This window comes from Sciurus carolinensis, chromosome 9, assembly GCF_902686445.1.
Source record: "Sciurus carolinensis chromosome 9, mSciCar1.2, whole genome shotgun sequence".
Lineage (NCBI taxonomy): Eukaryota > Metazoa > Chordata > Mammalia > Rodentia > Sciuridae > Sciurus > Sciurus carolinensis.
Genome location: NC_062221.1, coordinates 69,744,502 through 69,760,005, shown reverse-complemented (window position 1 = coordinate 69,760,005; position 15,504 = coordinate 69,744,502). Strand labels below are relative to the sequence as shown.

The window sequence follows — 15,504 nt, the reverse complement described above, 5'->3', positions numbered from 1 at the left end:
AAGCAGAGTCAACTGAGGAGCAATTAGCTCTTGTGGGGGTCTCAATAACAAGTGAAAAATGAGTGATGATGAGGGGGACTTGGGTAGGATAGGGAAGATGTGCAACACCCCAGGCTGTGGACAAGTTGTGGAGGAAGGAGGGAGATGAGGAAAGGCCACCAGCTTGGTCATCAGGAGGTCACTGGGCACTGTGAGGTATGGGCAGAAGACAGACCTGGAGGTGCTCAAGCCAGAGGGCACTCTCAGGAGATGGAGGCTCTGATGCCACCCCCAGTCCTGGGTGTCCTTGACTTTGTGAGGTGAATACTCACTCTCCGTTCCTAGCACAGGGAGAAGAGAGCTCTTGGGCCTCCGGGATTTCATCTCCGGGGCCTTGGTGTTCTCAGTCGCTGGAGCATCTGGAACAAAACAGGGAACACAAGCATCACTGGGCGGCTGTCCAAGGAGATGAATAGAGAAGGCACCTCAGTCAGGATCCCACCTCAACTCTACTGCGGCCCACCCACCCTGCATTCCGCTGGGAGGCCCTCGGCGCCTGCTGAGCCGGCACTCCCTCCACTGGCACCAAAGAAGGAAAGGCCGCCATGGCTGATAAATCAGGTGATAGGACAGTCACCCTGGCAAGATGGATGGATAGGCTACTGGGAGCTGGTTAATGCTCCCCTCTGCAGAGGCTGCCAGAAATAACACTGCTGTCCAGGCTGTGGCCATCCTACCCTCTGGCTCAGCTCCCCCCGCCCCACATCTTTTCCTTCCTTGGGCCTGGACTCGCTCAGTTGAATGTTCCAGACTTCCAAAAAGCTTCCAAAAGAGGTCTCACACAGAGGAAGGAGAGGACACAGCTCATGGACTGGAGGGGCCTTCTGTCAGTCTCTGATTCTTCAGACACGTTTTTGTACCCTTGAGACTGAGGCTAGCACCCACTTGGGGGCTTCTGCTACCCCTCCCCAGGACAGGGCTGGTGAAACATTGCAGCAGCAGCTGAATTAGACATCCTGGGGATGCGGGTGGTGCTGCTCCTCAGGCCTCCGTTCCAGGCTCCCTCTCCCATGTTAAGGCAAAGCCCACATAATGCCTGAGGAAACCCCCCCTGTTGGGCAGCAGGGAACAGTCACTCTGGCTGGGTGGAGCTGGGCAGAAAAGACCCCTACTGGGCCCCCAGGAGATTGGACTTTACAAAATTGTGGGGGAACCACCCAGGACTCAGATAAGAACTAGCTTGCTGAACCACTGTCACTATGTTCTCTGACCTTCCTTTCCCCACAAGGAACACTTAGGGGATACGCTGGGTGGGTACCTCCCTGAGCCCCCTTGCTGTCCTCCTTTTCCTGCTCTGGAAGAGAGGAAACTCAGAGGGAGGAAGGAGGGTGGGACACTTTCCAGATGAGGTTGGCCACATTCCAGGGGCCTGGCTGGGGAGGAAGGGCCATCTTGCCCCGCTCCCTTTCAGGATGGCAGCCCTGGCTGATCTTGCCTGGTCTGGGCTCTGGGGTGGACACCAGGAGCACAGAATGAAGGGGCTGGGAGTATATCCTTCTTGTCTCATGGGCTCTCTGAGCTCCTGCCTGAGCAGGTCTCCTTCTACATGGTACCTGGGTCCCTGCCTGCTCTAGAAGTGGATCTGCCCAAGCTAGTCTCTTCACACAGCATCATTTCTGAGGCCTAATACTAGTCAGTCTTCTTTCCCACCTAATGCCTACCCACCCTCCCTGAGCTGGGTAATCCAGCAATAGAGTACTGTCCAGAGGCCTCTGGGCTGCACAGGGAGGCAACCTCCCACTGGAAAGGGCGAAAGCCATATACATGGAACTGTTGGAATGTTTGGGTCTTGGTAGGACTTCCTAGCAGTATAGGCAGGGGATGGAGGTGAGCGGACAAAACCCGAAGAAATCCTTTGAAGCAGTGCCTCATAACCCAGTCCCCCACTGCATGTCACCCTAATTCTGCCACCTTCCAGAAGTGCAAAGAGCCCCAGATAGTGAGTCCCAGGTCCTTGTCATCCATAGCCAATACCACCTGGATCTCAGGGAGCTGCCATACCCCAGGGTACCAATTCTATGTGGAGCTGGGTGGAGGAACAGAAAGTTCCCTTAGGACTTTAAAGAAATTTCTTTCATTACCCCTTTTCTCAGAGGAGGAGAGGTGGGGATGTGTGTGTAGTTCTGCATTCCCTGGCTCAGAGCTGTCTCTCTCCTGGCAAATCTCAGAGCACAGAGGAGGCAGAGAAAGAAGAATTGGGTTTTATTTGTTTGTTTATTTTTCCACAGGTGAGAAAACTGAGTGGAAACAAGCAAAGGAAGAGAGGCCCAGTTTCCCTGGGCTTCTGAAAGGAGGGTTGTGCTGGGCTTTACTTTCATCATGGAAGGAATGAAGGGGGTTCTAGTTTTGGCTTTGTCATCAGCAAACTGAAGAACCTGGACAAGTCATTTAAACTGTCCTGTGGCTGTTTCCTTATCTGTTCAAAGGAACGACTCTTGTTTTCTCTACCTCACAAGGAAGAATGCATGCAACAGTGCTCTGGAGACTGAGTAGGGTCTTTTACCTAAGCAAACTCACTCTTTCTGTAACCACAGTCTCTCCCCTCCTCTGAGGTGACTCTAACATTTCTACCTTCAGAAAGTCCTGCGACCAGCCCCTATCACCCTGTGTTGTCCTCTGCTCTGGGGTGCTGTGGGCCCCCTGGATGTGTGAGCCACCACGCTGGATGTACTTTGATCCTTGTTTGAAGAAGTTTCACTGCACCTTATCTTTCTGTCTGGCCATGAGGAAAAGGGCTCAAATTTCCGTTTCAAGCCAGGCACACTCCAGACCTGGAGTCCTGCAGGGGGCCCCTGCAGGGGGCCAACACTGTGGGGGCTCTGCCAGCACCAGGGAGCCCAGGCAGGGACGCTGAGCCACTACGCCTCCGTGAGAACTGCAGTGAGGAATAGCTGGGAGGACCACATGCTTAATCAAAACCAGCTTTGTGCTCACATGGCTGTCCATGGGATAAAAATAATAGTAATAAAAGTTTAGGAGCAGCTTGTCTTTTCTGTCTATTTTAATCTATTTTGTGATGAAACTGAACTTCATTTCTAGATCTGGGTCTCAGGGCAGGAGTCCTTTGCTGGCCTGGTGTGTACCCGAAGAAGTGTGCAGAGGGAAGCTGGAGGTGTGGGGAAATGGGGGGCCTCAACAGAGAGAGGGAAACTTGTCCTTATATGGACAATGCCTCACCCTTTCCAACCCTGGGCTCACTCTGGACTCAAGCCCTCCAGGGGGCCTTTGGCATTTTTTCTTTTGTTTCCCCCAAGAGGTTGAATCCCTGAGCTCTGGCCTAGGCAGAGGAATAAGGTCTTGGGAAGCTTCGAAGAGTGGGTCTGAGCTTCCAGGAGTCCCATGAGGGGACACAGCAGAGGGGCTGGGCTCTAGCCTCTCCCAGGAGGTCCATTCCTCCTAGTTGGCCTCTCTTGCTGCAGAGAGCAAGCAGCATGCTAGCATGAAAAGGCAGCGCTTTCTAGTTGGGAACTTGAGCTCCTTTCTGGCTCTGATGTTTAGTGAATCCTTGGGTAAGTTTCTGAACTTTTTGAGGCTGATCTTCCTCACTGGAAAAACAGGAATAACACCAGTTCAACAGAAGAAGGACGGAGAAGTGAGTTGCAAAATAACAGGTGACACTTACTGGGTACTTGTTCCACATGTGTGCTCTGCTAAAGTGCTTTATGTGCTCATACAGGGTGGAACCACACCACTTAATTGCTTTTGACTTAAAAAATAGCAATTCTATTTAGTTCAACCCAATACCCATTAACTGCCTGTGACAATTTAAAGAATAAAAGTGAAAGTGGGAGTGGAGTGGAAAATATGGAAGGACCGAGGCCAATGAAGGGTGGGTCCAACTCAGTTCAGTGACAAATAGCACTGCCAGTGGCCCGGGTGGCAGTGGACAACAGTGCTTAGGAGCCAAGTCTTGGGTTTAGATTCCCAGTTAGTCAAGGTGAATTTGAACAGGTGACTTGCTCTCTGTTTCAAATGAGGCTGTTGTTACTATCACTGCCCTTTAACCTTTCTGTCAAGGTCACCAACGATTTCCATGTTACACATCCAGTGGCCAATGCCCAGGTTCCACTCCACTCAGCAGCAGCATCCAACACACTGATACTGATTATTCTTTTCTTCTTCAGGTGCTCATCATTGGGATCCAGGCCCTGAGACCATTCTTTTGTGAACTCCTGTCCTGTCCCTACCTCTCAATGTTGGATGCCACCTCCCTCCATTGTCCCATCTCCTTCTCCATCCACCCCTAGGGACTTAAGTCAGTTCCAGGGTATTTGATGGCCTCTGCACGTGGATGGCTCCCAATACCTTGCGTCCATCCTGATCTCCGTCCTTAGCTTTAGATTTATCTAGATGCTTATGTGACATGACTCCTTGGGCTGCCTAATGGGCATCTCCAACTTTATAAGCACAAAACTCTGATCGTCCCTCCAACCTTCACATTCTGACCTCAGTAGGCTGGCACCACCAGTGAGCTCCACCTTCCATGGAAACTAAGGCTTCAACACAGCAAGGAGGGCAGTGCCCTTTGTCCTCCCTTTCTTTCTCCTACCCAACTCATTAGTGAGACCTACAGCTCTACATCAAACTAGATTCATGAATCCAATCATTTCTCATTGCTTCCACTGTTCAAATGTCCCTTCCTCAGGGGGGCTCAATAACCCCCATCTCTGAAAGCAGCATCCCTGCCCCCATTGCCCAGCTGCTCTTTCTTCACAGCAAGGAGCATTACCTGAAATAACACAGGTCTGTTTGCCTGCGCTATCGCTCCCCCCACTAGAATGGACATCAAGTACTGAGAGCAGGAACTTTTTCTGTTGTGTTTACTGTTGGTAATGCTCAAGCCTAGAGCAGTGCCTAGCATGGCAGGCACTCAACTATTTGTTGAATGAATGAGTGATGGCACAGGTGCCCACTAGAGTATCCCCTCCTACACAAACATGCCCTCCATGGTCACAAAGTCCTGCTCTCACTGAAGCTAAGGATGGGTGCCTTGGAGCACTTGCAGAAGGGAGACCTGAGCTGGAAAGGATTGCAGGAGCCTGTGAGGGGCTGGGGCACCTTCTGACTCCTGTCTTGGGATGCTGGCTTAAGAAGGACTTCACCTCTCATCTGGATCCCAGGAAATAAGTTACTTAGTCCCATGTACAGAAGTATTTCCCAACAGAGAAGGCAGGTAATGAAGGAGACCAGGGTCTCTGGGAGAATGGTCCCTGCCATGGTAACTCACTGCACAGGGGGCTGGCCAGGTCATGGGAAGGTGCAGACTACACACCTGAGTCCTGCCAAGGTGGTTTGGGCTGTAGCTTACTGAGTGGAGTGGGGCTCCTCTTGGATCTAGTATGCACTGTCTGTGTGCACTGGGAAGGTTGTCCACCCTGGATGAGTCTGTTTGCTCATGGAGGAAAGCCTGTCCACTTTTGAATAACCTGAAAATCCAAAATATGAGTCTCTGGCTATGGTAGGCACTGAAAGCCAGTTTTTTCTCCTCCTGGGAAAGTTTTCTGGGAAGTCCTTACCCACTCTAAGTTTTAGTTCTCTTGTGTGGGGACAAGTTGACACTTGCCTTCTGCTGTATTTGGAAGGAAGGGTGGTAAGATCATAATCAAGAAGTACCCAAATACCCCATCACACAGGAGAAAGACCCAAACAGCAGGACTAAAGCAGTCAGATATGCTCAGATATACTGTAATATCAGGTCACTTCCCTTACACTATGTACAGGAGAAACAGAGGCTTGGCTAACACAAAACAGCCAGAGAGTCCTATTGGACTCTTTTTTTTTTTTGGTACCAGGGTTTGAACCCAGGGGCACTTAACTACTGAGTCATATCTCCAGCTCTTTTTTTTTTTTTTTTTTGTATTTTATTTAGAGACAGGGTCTTGCTAAGTTGCTTAGGGTCTTGCTAAATTGCTGAGGCTGGCTTTCAACTCACCATCTTCCTGCCTCATCTGCCTGAGTCACTGAGATTACAGGTGTGCACCACAGTACTTGGCCTACTGGGCTCCTTTTGATGAGATCTTGAAATATATCATCATACTGGCTACAGATGCATGATCTTAATGGTGTTGGCACAGGCTAAATGACAGTGAGTGACTTTCAGGGGACATGGCCAGCCCTGTTGAGTGATAGAGGGCAGTCAGGCTAAAGTCAGCATGGTGAAGAGGGACCTCACTGCCCTTTGGCAGGGACATAGGACTGGTACTGTCCAGAGGTCAGGCAGGCAGCTGCAGAGGGAGAGGACTGGAGGAGCCCACCCCAGTGCCTGGGCTTGGAAACTCAATCATGGTTACTTCTTAGAGCAAAGTGTCCTTTCAACACAGTGTCATTAATGACTCCTGTTAACAACTGTACTAAAAGCTACAGACCCCTCTCTTCATAAAGATGCTCTAGCTCATATATACCCCAAGTTTTGCCTGCAATTTCAAAGGGTACTCAGACCCACTTGGATCTGGAGTGTCATGCCTTGGGGAGAGTGGACAGTGAGAGGAGACACGATGAAGGCAGGAATTTATTCAGGGTGTCCAGCACATGGGACACAGATGTATCTCCAAGTGTAACAACATGGGAAGGAGAGGATGGAGAGAGCTGCCTGTTTTTTTCTCTGAAAACCAAACCAAACAAGACCTAATTAACTGGGAGTTGGTCTGTTATCTCAGATGGTCTCTCTTCTAGCATACTCCTAGCTCTTTTGCTAAGACCCAGTTCCTAGTTTGCAACTAGGGGCCTGACCTCTGCCTTTGAAGGAATCGGAGATAAACGGTGATGGTCATCAAGATTAGTGGGGAGGGTAACAGACTCTTCCAGTCATGCTCTGGGTGAAAAAAGCTCCTTAAGTTGCAGAATGAATGCTCCCCACCCACCCCCCGAAAAATAAAAAAACAGTATTCCCAAGTGTATTTTGTAGGCAAAAAGGAAATTTCATTTTGCAAACAAATCTGGAAAAGGTGCTGACATTTTAAAGATAAGGAGAATGGATTGCTCTCCTGCCTGCAGTCAGTCATGTAAATAGGAGCTAAAGATGTCAGGGGTTCCCAAAGCAGACAACCTCATTAGTAGGCTGGTTTCCTAATAGAATAGGAGGAATCAGTCAGAGCCCCAAGTGGGCAGAGGGACTGTTAGAAATCAGCTTCCGGGGTGAAGTTCCCAGGAAGGCTACAACCAGCACCCAGACAGAAAGGAGTAGGACTCTGACCTGGGTGGTGACAACCCAAGTGAGGAAAGACACACAGGAGAAAGTAGCAGCCACTGCCCAGCCCAGAATCTCAAAGCATGTGTCAGAAGCCCTGCTCTGAGCTGACCATGAACTCTGCCCTATCAGATCTGCTTTCTCAGACTCAGGCCCCAGTGAGGAAAGGATATTCCCAGAAGTTTACAATGGTTTTAGCTCACCTTTTTGGCTTTTAACAATGTGATTCACGTTGCAATTGTGTGTTTTTAGAAGGCTTTTCTTTATAAGACCTTTCCTCCATTCTCCCATTCCTTACTTACAGTAGAGCTCAATTTTGTGATCAGGAAATCGGATTATGAAATCCAGAATGAGGACTAAGATTCCATATCTTGTGAGATGGTGGTGAAACGGGTTAGGATCTTAGGACTCAAGTGATCCCACTCAGGAGCCAGAAGAACAACAAAGCTGTTCTTCAAGATGCCTTATTTGGACACTATTTTTTGACATGTCACTGATGGTTATTAACCAGGCATTTCAAGGGCAAGAAACTGTTTTCCAAAAACTACCTTTTCAGAAATTTCCAGGCAAGTCCCAAAATACAAAGAAAGGGCACTGGATTGGGAATCCTTGAGAGGGGTTCTGCCCTAGCCCAGTCCTGCTGTAACTAGAAAGCCTCATGCAGGCTGCTTTCCTCTCTGAATGGCCTTAGTTTTCTCATCTGTAAAATGAGGGTGTTGGAGCTAGGGGTATAACTCAGTGGTAGGGAATTTTCCTAGCAGGTGTGAGGCCCTGGTTCCACCCCAGCATAGTCACAACAACAACAACAACAACAACAACAACAATAGTAATGGTGTTTGTCTAAGCTATCACAAGGTCCATTCTACTTTCAAGTCTCTAATTTTACATTCCTCATGGCAGGAAGAGAAGAGTCACAAATGTATACTTCCTGCGTTTCTTTAGGACAAATCCCAAGCCTCTCAGCTGGGCCTTGCCCCTTCCTAAGAGGGAAACTCCACTCAGACCTGATAGAGTTGCTCTTTCTCCCATGTCCCCTTTAGCTATGTTGCTATTCCCTTTTCTTTTGGTAGAGGTGCCCCTGTCCCCTCTACCTGAAGACTCAGCCCTACTCACCTCCTCCAGGATGGCTCCCCACATGCAGCTCCCTCCTCACGCTCCCAGGACCCACGCCGACTCTGTGCTGCCAGCACTCACACTTATTTGCTGTGGCTTGTAAAATACTTGTAGTCATTTTCCTGTGGGTGTGTCCTTTCTCCTGCCTGGTGCCTAGTGCCCGGCTTCCCTGCCCAGAAGGTTCTGGATATGGGAGGGCAGGAGAGGGTGAACAGCCCCTCCTCCTGGCAGGGGGTGCTCAAAGAGGTCACATGGGTGATCAAGGACTAACACTTTCCTTTCTGTCTTGTTTTGCAAAAGGTAGCTTGGCACCCACCAAACGAATGCTCAGGTAGGAATGGGGACAGTTGGGGGCAGTTCTGTTCAGGTATGGGAGGGTATGAGAGATGAGACCCTGGATGTCTGGTGGCAATGGGTGGGTATGACCTACCGTCCACGGTGACTTGGCAGGAGCACTCCGCCTGGCCAGCATCATTCTTGGCTACACACTTGTACAGACCCCTGTCCTCGGGCAGCGCCTTCTCGATGGACACAGAGCAGAGTGAGCCTGGGGGAACAGGGAGAACTGTTGAGTATACCACGCAGTTTCCGAGTACCTGTCCTGGCATCTGGAGCATGGCAGGTGAGTGTCCTTATACGGCAGTCCCTGGGAGCCCAGAAGCAGAGGCCCCTGGGGAAGCGATCCCTCCCCTTGCTGAGGCCAGGGCACTCTCTGCTGATAACTACACAATGAAGCTGAGTCCTAAATACACTTCTCCAGGCACCCCTCCCCCACTCCAGAGAGTCCTTTTACAGGGACATCATACAAAACTGCAGGAGGAAAAGCAATAGCCTCTGTCTCTGGACAGCATGGATATAGCAGAGGGAATAGATGGACGTGGCCCCTCACGCTGCACCTCACCAAGAGGGATAAGGATTCAGGCCCAGGTTACAGAGCTCTACTGCAATGGGGGCTCTGCAAGCCTGCAGCAGGAAATCAATCTTGGGAAAGGGAATTCTGAAAATAAGTGGGTGGGGGAGCTAGAACCCTTGTCCTGCAGGGTCACTGTCATGTGGGAAGATCTGTTGGGAGAAATAGGTGAAGGTGGCCTGGGGTCTTGGCACTGGCTTTTCTGGAACTGGGTCTGGAGAACTACAATCAATGAGGGGTTGCTGGGCAGTGGGGGCACCTGGGATTGCTTCCCTTCAATGCTGGTCTTCTGGGTATCTCAGAGGGGGAATGAGAATGGCCTCCTTTCCTACAGTCCCTCACCTGGGTCTACCCTTGCCCTGACCCACCTCTTTGGGGCTCTCTCATCCCAGGGCTGGTCACTTCTGAAAGCCCCTCCTTCAGTTTCCCTCTGGGTGTAGGGAGAGACCAGCGGAGGACCAGGCCTGCTGGTCAGATGGGAGGGCAGCAGTCTCCTAGTTCGTGCTTCAGGTTCACATATGGGCCACCAGCATGGCCTCCTACTCAAGGCTGCCCTATTGTCAGGGCAGCAGCCATCATGAGGAGGACAGAGCCAGAGCCATGGTAATCCTGCTGCCTAGAACCACTCACCCCCAGCTCCCATGAGCCACTGGTATCAAGGGACAGAGTTGTGTGCATCCTAGGTGTGTGTGGGGGGGAGCAAGACTGGAAGGGAGGCCAGTGGGCACCATTCCTAAAGGGCCTTTGGATCTCAAAAAGCACAGCCACCTTATGAGTCCTTCTTCCGGATTTACACATATACACACACCTGACCAAAAAAATGCTAACATCCCCAGAAGGATGAAGGATGATATCGGTCCCAACCAGAGAACTTCATTCGGGCTGGAGGAGAAAGTTAAGGCCTAACACTTTCCTGGGATAGGATGGCAGGCTGACCTATGCTCCAAACCTCCTATACCCTTCCACAGACCCTAACCCTTGGAAAAGCCTCACTCTGTCCTCCCATGGAAGAGGGCAACAGGTCCTGGTCTCTTCCCACTGTGTTGAGGAGATGATCTGCAGAAACTGCAGCAGAAAGGATTTAGGCTGGATCTTGACACAATCTGGTTTGAGAATGAGAACCATGAGGCACAGGACTAAGGGAATGAGGATAATTGTGTTCTAGGGAGAGATGTCCATTCATCTGGATGGGCAGGAGGATGCTAAGATGACCTCTGATCCCTTAGAAACTGACCCACCTGGGAATTTCCCCTCAGTCTGGGTGGGACTGTGGCTCTGAGAACAGAACTCTGTGTTGAATCTTTGGTTTTCTTTCAGTTTCAGTCTCCAGCTGCCTTCAGCCTTAAACCACAGTAAGACACACTGTAGACAGTCATGAGCCAACGGCCCAACTGGAGGGCAGTGGAGCATTTAGACATGGCCCTGCCTCTCTGCCCCAACTCTTCCAAGCCCCAGAGCTGATCCCAGCCACGTGCGTGGGCTGGGGGAGGGCCAGGCAGCCTGGGAGGCTGGCTACCCCAGATGAAGAATCTGGTATTTCCTGTGGGACAGCTCATTCCTGACCTCCAGAAGAAAACTGTTTCCCAGCATTTTTTTTTTTTTTTTTTTTTTGAGAAGCCTCAGCCTGGTGGGGAATTTTGAGAAGGGGGGAGGAGGAAGGGAGAGGTCAGGAGCAGGAATCCACTGAGCGGCTCAGCAAAAGCCCTGCCTGGGACAGCCCCTCCTGGCCAAGGAGTCAGGCTCTGGGTTTGAAGATTCCTCAGTTCTCTTCTTTCCTGAATGGGTAGGCAGAGGGGAGGACAAGGACAGGGACAGAGATGAGGGCAGGGAGCAGTCTGAAGTGCTGAAGGTTCTGCTAGGAAGCTGCCCCAGTTGTTAGGGCCTCCCTGACCTCCCCCTGGCAGGCCCAGACCAACAGTACGACTCACCTCCAGGTCACCTCCTCAGGCACGGTGCCCTCCTCGTCACCCCTAAGTCTCCAACCCTAGCGCACCTCTCCTCTGCTCCTAAGTCACCCTGACCTCATTATTGCCAAAGCACCTCTCTCAAGGCCATTGTTGAAATACAGCTCTGAGGGTAGTGACCATGTCTATCAGAAAAGTTCTTCCTGAGCCTGGAATGCAGTTGCAATAAAATTATTATTATTATTATTTTTTTTTTGGGGGGGGGGCCATCCTGAGAATGACAAAGGTGCATTTCTGTAGCAAGTGATCTGGCAGGATCTATGCACCAAAAAAAAGTCATGAACACACAATCAAATATAACCTACTGTTGAACAGGTAAGATAATTTTTAGAAGGAAAAAGTTTCCTAATTTAGCACTGAGTTGGATTATAGATACAATGGAAGGAACCAGAACAAGGCCTCGCACACAGTAGATGCTGTAGAATTGTATCTTTTGTAGGACGGACTTTCACAATTTGAAAAAAGCCTGCATATGATTCTGCCTAGAAGGCAATTAAAAATGAATCATATTTTGATAACAGCAGCAAAAATGAGTCCTCATTATTAGACTGGGAGAAATGCTCTGAGGGGAAGCCTGGTCAGGAGGTAGCAAGCAAAGCATGAAGATAGAAGCACTTCTCGGGGCCACAGCAGCCCTGCTCTGGGCTCCCAGAGCCACTGCCTCCCACCCTGCAGCTAAGACAGCTCTAGGAAAGGAGGCTGGATGCCTGTCTCTGGAGGGCAGGCCCAGCTGGTAGCACCCTGAAGCTCTGGGGATGCAGGAGGAGGAAGGACACACGTGACTGTCCTCCTAGTATTAACTGGTGGTGAACTGCAACCAGTGGCTGTCAAACCTCAGGATTTCCTCAGGCCTCAATGGGAGTGGATGAAATTCTGTTTGGGGGGTCTGTAGGTTCTGAGGCTGATCCAAGCTACAGACATCAGAGAAGCCCCTGAAGCCTATAAACAGTGTTCCTTAGCAGCCATGTACCAGATATCCAGGCTGATGGGGGAGGGAGGAGGGTGCAAATCTCTCTTGGCTGAAATGGTTACAGAGGTCTAAGGAAACATCCAGAGACGGTGAATCTCGATAGAAGAGACCACAGGATTGGGGGTCAATGCAGTAGGGCCAGAAGGATTCACAGCCAAAGGATGGGGCAGGGAGGTGCTGAGGGGCGGGAGGGATGAGGAGATAGGCAGAGCCAATCCCTTCTTCCTCCTCTGTGAACCACCTCAAACCATCAGCTTCCTTATTTCTACTGACATCATCCTTGTGGCCCAGATACCCTTACTCAGTGGTTTGCCGCTTCTTCCTCTTGCCTACCTAGCCTGTCCCCAACCTGCCTGCCAAGCCAGGTGACAGATTCTGTAACTTCTCCCTTGCTTATTGCACTAGTTCTTTCCTGTCGGTGGCCATGGCTACTGTGCTGGTCCAAGCCTCGACACCCTTCTCCCTGACCCCTTCAGCAGGTTTCATGGTTGCCATTTGCACATGGAGTCAGTCAAACCCCTAAAACCAGCTTTGTGCACAAAGCTCCTCTCTCCAGAATCTTGCACAAAACTCCCTACTGCTTTTAGACTTGAGTTCCTTGGCATGATATAGGATGAAATTGGGGACAAATCACCCTCTCTAGCCCAGATGGGCGAGGAGCAGCCTGCCTTTGTTGCCACAGGCCCCTGCCACTTCCCTGCTGCCTGTCCGGCGACTTTAGGGCTCAGAGGAGGTCCAGGGCTTTCCCAAGGCCCTTTCCCTGTGGTCCCTGCACTTGGCTCCTGTTCCTCCAGACACCCTTTGGGCAATTGGCCCCGACAGTTCTATCCCTGTGAGCCTGTGTTCCCTCTACAGATCCACTGAGAACAGGTCCTCTCCTGCAGCAGGACCTGTCACCGTGGCAGCTGCCAAGGCCTTGAGGCACACCTTCCCCCACAAAACAGGGGCTCTTATAGAACTGGTTTTTTGTTTGTTATATCCGCAATCCCACAGTGCTGGGGACTTGAACTCGGGCCTCAAGCATGCGAAGCAGACACTCTATGTGATGGGCTACATCGCCAGCACTCTTACAGAACTGGTAAATGAAGGGACAGAAGGCAGGGTTATTTTGAGACAAAGCACTCTCCCCACTACTGTGGCAAGACAGGCCCATTTCAAGGTCTACTTCCTCCATTGCAGGGAAAATACCAGAAACTTGGCAATCACAGGAGACATCATCCCCCTCTCACCCCCCACCCCCATCCCAGGGTTGGAACTCAGGGCCTCACACATGCTGAATCACGCCCCCTGCCCTCTTTTTTTTTTTTTTTTTTTTGTCTAGGCATGGGAGTGCAACTATCTGAGTTCAAGTCCCAGCTCTTATTTAGGAGCTAGGCAGCACTGGGCAAGGTACTAATTTCTGTTAGAGGGAAATCATAGTAGTTGTGAGGACTAAGTGAATGGGAAATGTTAAGATGCCTAGGACAGTATCTGGTGTCCAACTGATGCAAGCTATTCTCATTTTAAAATATTGAGAATATTGTTTAAAGTTTGACTTGGGATTATCTCTGCGATCCCCTCCTACTCCTCCTAGTCTCTACTTGTCTTTTAATCACTTCTGCTGCTGCTGCTCTGGACCCAACTATTGCCTTTGGGGCAGGTTCTCCAGCAGGCAATGCTGGAGTAGCTGGGTCTCTGAGCTCTTTAACAACCAGTGACCAGCAGACAAAACTTCCTCCAGGCAGTCAAGAGCATGGAAGCCAGTGGCTAATGGCTCAGAAGTGCTTCTGAGGTCAAGGCTGGGGTCTACCTCACACTTCTTAGTTAACAGCATTGTTTTTAAGTGGCCACTAGGGCCCAATGGTGGCTCTGGTTTAAACCCCACACAGGTCCCAGGGCTACGTGGCTTTGGGCATTGTCCCCCCACCCTCCCACCAAGGCTGGGGCATTCATGAACCTCACATGTCACTGCACATGTTCCAAGGATGCTGGCTGCCCACCTTCCATCCTGCTCAGAAAGATCACTATGAAGTAACCAGGAGACACTCCTGGTTAAAGTCTCCTATCAGTTTGACCAAGAATTTTCCAGTGGGGAGGCCCCCAGACAGCACAGGGAAGGCTGTGGCATCCACTCCCCTGGACATATGTTTGCCCCACCCTCGTGATCCCCAAGACCACCTGCATGTAGATATCACAGAGGCTGAGCAAGAAGAGGCTGCGGGGTGGAGAAGATGACTTCTGGAGGACTCTGATAATCTGGGGACATCCATGTGAAAAAGTTACTATGTGAGCGTGTTTGGAAATACAACAGTTTTCTCTCTGCTGAGAGAAGTTTCCAAATTCCCCCTCAGCATTTAGATTCAACACGCTTGGCTGTTCTAAATTTGCTGTCCAAGATGCAAAGTGAGCAACAGGGACACTGCTACTTCAAATGCCTTCCTCCCAAGCTGTAACTGGGAGGCAGACAGTGGGATGAGGGGCAAGGGATAGGTGGAGAGGGGTGTGACCAGAGGATGGCCCCAACAGAGCAGAGGGAAGAGCATTCTGGTGTCTCTACCAACCAGCATTTGCTGGGACTGCTCATCTGGCCTCTGCTGCGGCTGCCCTCTGCCCTTCAGAGGTACATGCCACCTCCTGGGGAACTTCTTCATGCTCTGCCTTAGCCAGAGCCCCCAGTGGCATCCTTCAGCTCAGGCAGGACCCTATCCCTCTGCTGGCCACCAGAGTGGGGTGTGGGCTGTCTGCTGGCCTCTGAGCTCCTGTCCAGGCTTGGGATTTATAAAAACACTTCCGCTCAAGTTGAGGGGACAGGGAAAATCCTCCTCTCACCCCTTCTCTTTTCTAGGCATAAAGTGGCCCACCTGAGAACTCCAGACCCCAAAAGGCCACAGATGGCAGGATTTGCCACCCCCCCAACCACCCAAGAATGTGAAATACCAGCAACAAAAGTCTCATCCAAATTAGGAAGCGAGCAGCTCTGTCCGTGTATGTGCTATTGGGGCTGTGTTGGGATTTTGGATTCCCACACAGGTTCCTTCAAACCCACAACACTCTCAAGACTTAAGATGTTGTCGACCCCAACTCACAGTCCCATGCCATGCTGCCCTGCATGCTCTTCCCCAACCCAAACTGCTTCCACAGCCCAGAGCCCCTTCACACCCCATGTCCCAGCCTACAAACAGAGCTTTCTCCATGCTGGGGTTGTCTGGCATTGCTCAGGCCACTTTGATTCTAGGGACCATGGGTGGGTGTGCCATAAGAAGACACCAAGACATGGGCTTCTGCCACAAGGGTCAGAGACCCAGCCATCACCCCCAGCAAGGGGCATGTACCAAGTCCCCTG

At 50.9% G+C, this 15,504-nt stretch overlaps 1 protein-coding gene across 3 annotated transcripts in view; it reads right to left on the bottom strand.

Moving 5' to 3' along the window:
• The window catches only part of Mylk (myosin light chain kinase), a 241,483-nt gene that overhangs the window by 63,415 nt on the left and 162,564 nt on the right, over positions 1–15,504 (bottom strand). For all 3 annotated transcript variants that reach the window (XM_047563725.1, XM_047563723.1, XM_047563724.1), the window contains 2 exons: positions 8,769–8,885; positions 312–398 (listed from right to left, as the gene is read on the bottom strand). In XM_047563725.1, the coding sequence (XP_047419681.1) occupies positions 312–398; positions 8,769–8,885 (204 nt within the window). The remainder of the gene's footprint in view (positions 1–311; positions 399–8,768; positions 8,886–15,504) is intronic.